The sequence below is a fragment of the Drosophila mauritiana genome, chromosome X (assembly GCF_004382145.1).
Source record: "Drosophila mauritiana strain mau12 chromosome X, ASM438214v1, whole genome shotgun sequence".
Taxonomy (NCBI): Eukaryota; Metazoa; Arthropoda; class Insecta; order Diptera; family Drosophilidae; genus Drosophila; species Drosophila mauritiana.
Genome location: NC_046672.1, coordinates 15,346,038 through 15,348,049, shown reverse-complemented (window position 1 = coordinate 15,348,049; position 2,012 = coordinate 15,346,038). Strand labels below are relative to the sequence as shown.

The following is a 2,012-nucleotide window of genomic DNA, read 5'->3' as shown; positions in this document are numbered from 1 at the left end:
TTTCATGAGATCTTTTTTGTTCATAATTGACCCACTGTTATGCAATTATCTCAAAAGCTGTGGAAACTTTTTTTTTATTTTCCTGAAATTTCCTTTAAGATAGTCTAGCTAGATATTCCCATAAGAGTGCGTAGCCCATTTTTGCATAGTTTATATACCTTCTTGGGTCCTACAAACTTAAGTCGTACATAGATAGTTAGATCTTTCTTTTCTTAATATTTTTGCATTTTGTATTTTTTAGAATTCACCTATAAATAAGGAAACAATAAATAAATAAAAAACTTCCCCATGTTCCAAATTCTACCACTCCGCCATAGACGCTAACTTAGCGACGCTTATTTCACGCACATCACTAATATTAACAGTTCGAAAAATAACGATTACACCCTCGATACGCTGCCTATCGAACTTATCGGTCCAAGCTGAACCGAAGCGTCTGTCTTGAACACATATCCAAATATTCTAGAAGCGTCTGCATAAAATTTGGGCTCTAAAATGGACTTCAATCACCATGCGGATTCGGCACTAACCACTTTATCGGAAAACCATAAGTTCTTTAAGGAAATGGCAGAATGTGAGTTATGTGACACACCGAGACATCTTTAAAACACACCCACCCACAGTCGTTTCTGATTTCAACGATGGCGGGGAGATCCAGAAGTTGCTGGACCAGAACGTGGAGCTCGCCGAGGATCTCATCCGAACTAAGAGCAAGCACCAATTGCTCAACAAGGCTCTGAAGCATGCCAAAAACTCTAGCAACACCGTCGAGAAGTTCGAGGAAGTCTGGAAGGAGCGCTCCGCAGCGGTGGAGCAAACGCGCATCGATGTCAAGAACTCAGCCGAGTTCAAGAACTTCATGAAAGCGGTGGAATCGGCAGCTCCCCAGGAGGGTGCGGAAATCAATGGTCAAGCGAATGGCCCCGCCCATGATGAGGACCTTATCATGGAAGCCACCGGCGCCGAGGTCTTCTCGCTCTACGATCCCTGGTCCAAGGCCCTGATAAAGAACCCCGTGCGTAACAAAATTTGCGGCCACGTCTACGAGCGCGACTCGGTGATGCTGATCATTAAGGACAACATTGGCATTCGATGCCCGGTGATCGGCTGTGCCAACAGGTCCTACATCCAGCCAGTGCACCTGGTCAAGGACCACGACCTACAGCAGAAGTTGCAACAGCGCATGTCCGACGCGATCGAGGATGAATCTTCCTCGGAGGACGAGGGACAGGCAGATCATTAATTATGCGCAACTTCATTCTTGTCCACTAATAAGCAAATAATAAGCTCCTTTAAATTTCAAGATTTAAATACGACGTCAAGTCTGGTTGAAAATTATTAACTTCATAAATAAAAAACAATCCTTTGGAGTTTGATTGAAAAGAATTTTCGAATCTTATGATATATTTTTATACCCGTTACGTGTAGAGTAAAAGGGTATATAGCATTCTCTCTTGTTCAAAATATAACTTAACTAGAACTTATAATGCTCCCTAAAAAACAAAGACTGCGCTGTGTTTTCATTTTAAACCACCGTTAAAACGGCTTCTTACATTTTGAAAATAGCTTTGCGAAGTTGGCGCTGCAACACGTCTCGAACTCGAACTCGCCATCGAACCAAGTTCGCAGTGGAGCCCCGAACCGAACCTGCGTTCGAACATGTTGTGTTTTGTTCGCGACGCCGCACAGTGAGGCAAGTGTGAACGGTAGTGAGTATGCTCATGTTGGAAACAAACTATAAGGATAAGGTAAGCTATCACATAAAGGGCATAACTAGGGGCTTAACAAAGGGGCCCACAAATTTCATAAAACACGTATGGTATTATTATATTTATGAGTTAGGCACACTTGAAAACCAAATAGTAAGCAGCGTTATTTTCCTGCCATTAATTTGTTGTCTAGCACCTGTTTTGCAGGCATCACATGTTTGTGGGTTTTGGGCCCACTGTGCGGGCTTGGTTCGCTGCGCTGCGATTCCGCTCCAAATTTCATTCTCTAAATTACAGTCGCGG

General features: G+C 43.1%; 1 protein-coding gene across 1 annotated transcript; it reads left to right on the top strand.

Moving 5' to 3' along the window:
- Nucleotides 1-390: 390 nt before the first annotated feature.
- Nucleotides 391-1,307, top strand: LOC117148390 (E3 SUMO-protein ligase NSE2-like). Its single transcript, XM_033315752.1, has 2 exons — nucleotides 391-574; nucleotides 624-1,307. The coding sequence occupies exons 1-2, from the start codon at nucleotides 496-498 to the stop codon at nucleotides 1,241-1,243; spliced, it is 699 nt and encodes a 232-aa protein (XP_033171643.1). The 5' UTR covers nucleotides 391-495; the 3' UTR covers nucleotides 1,244-1,307.
- Nucleotides 1,308-2,012: the final 705 nt, after the last annotated feature.

What these genes read in the sequence shown, in the direction of transcription:
- LOC117148390 (XM_033315752.1), top strand. Translation starts at nt 496, where the DNA reads ATGGACTTCAATCACCATGCGGATTCGGCACTAACCACTTTATCGGAA. An exon ending in CTTTAAGGAAATGGCAGAAT is followed by an intron (nt 575 to 623) that starts GTGAGTTATGTG and finishes ACCCACCCACAG; the next exon opens with TCGTTTCTGATTTCAACGAT.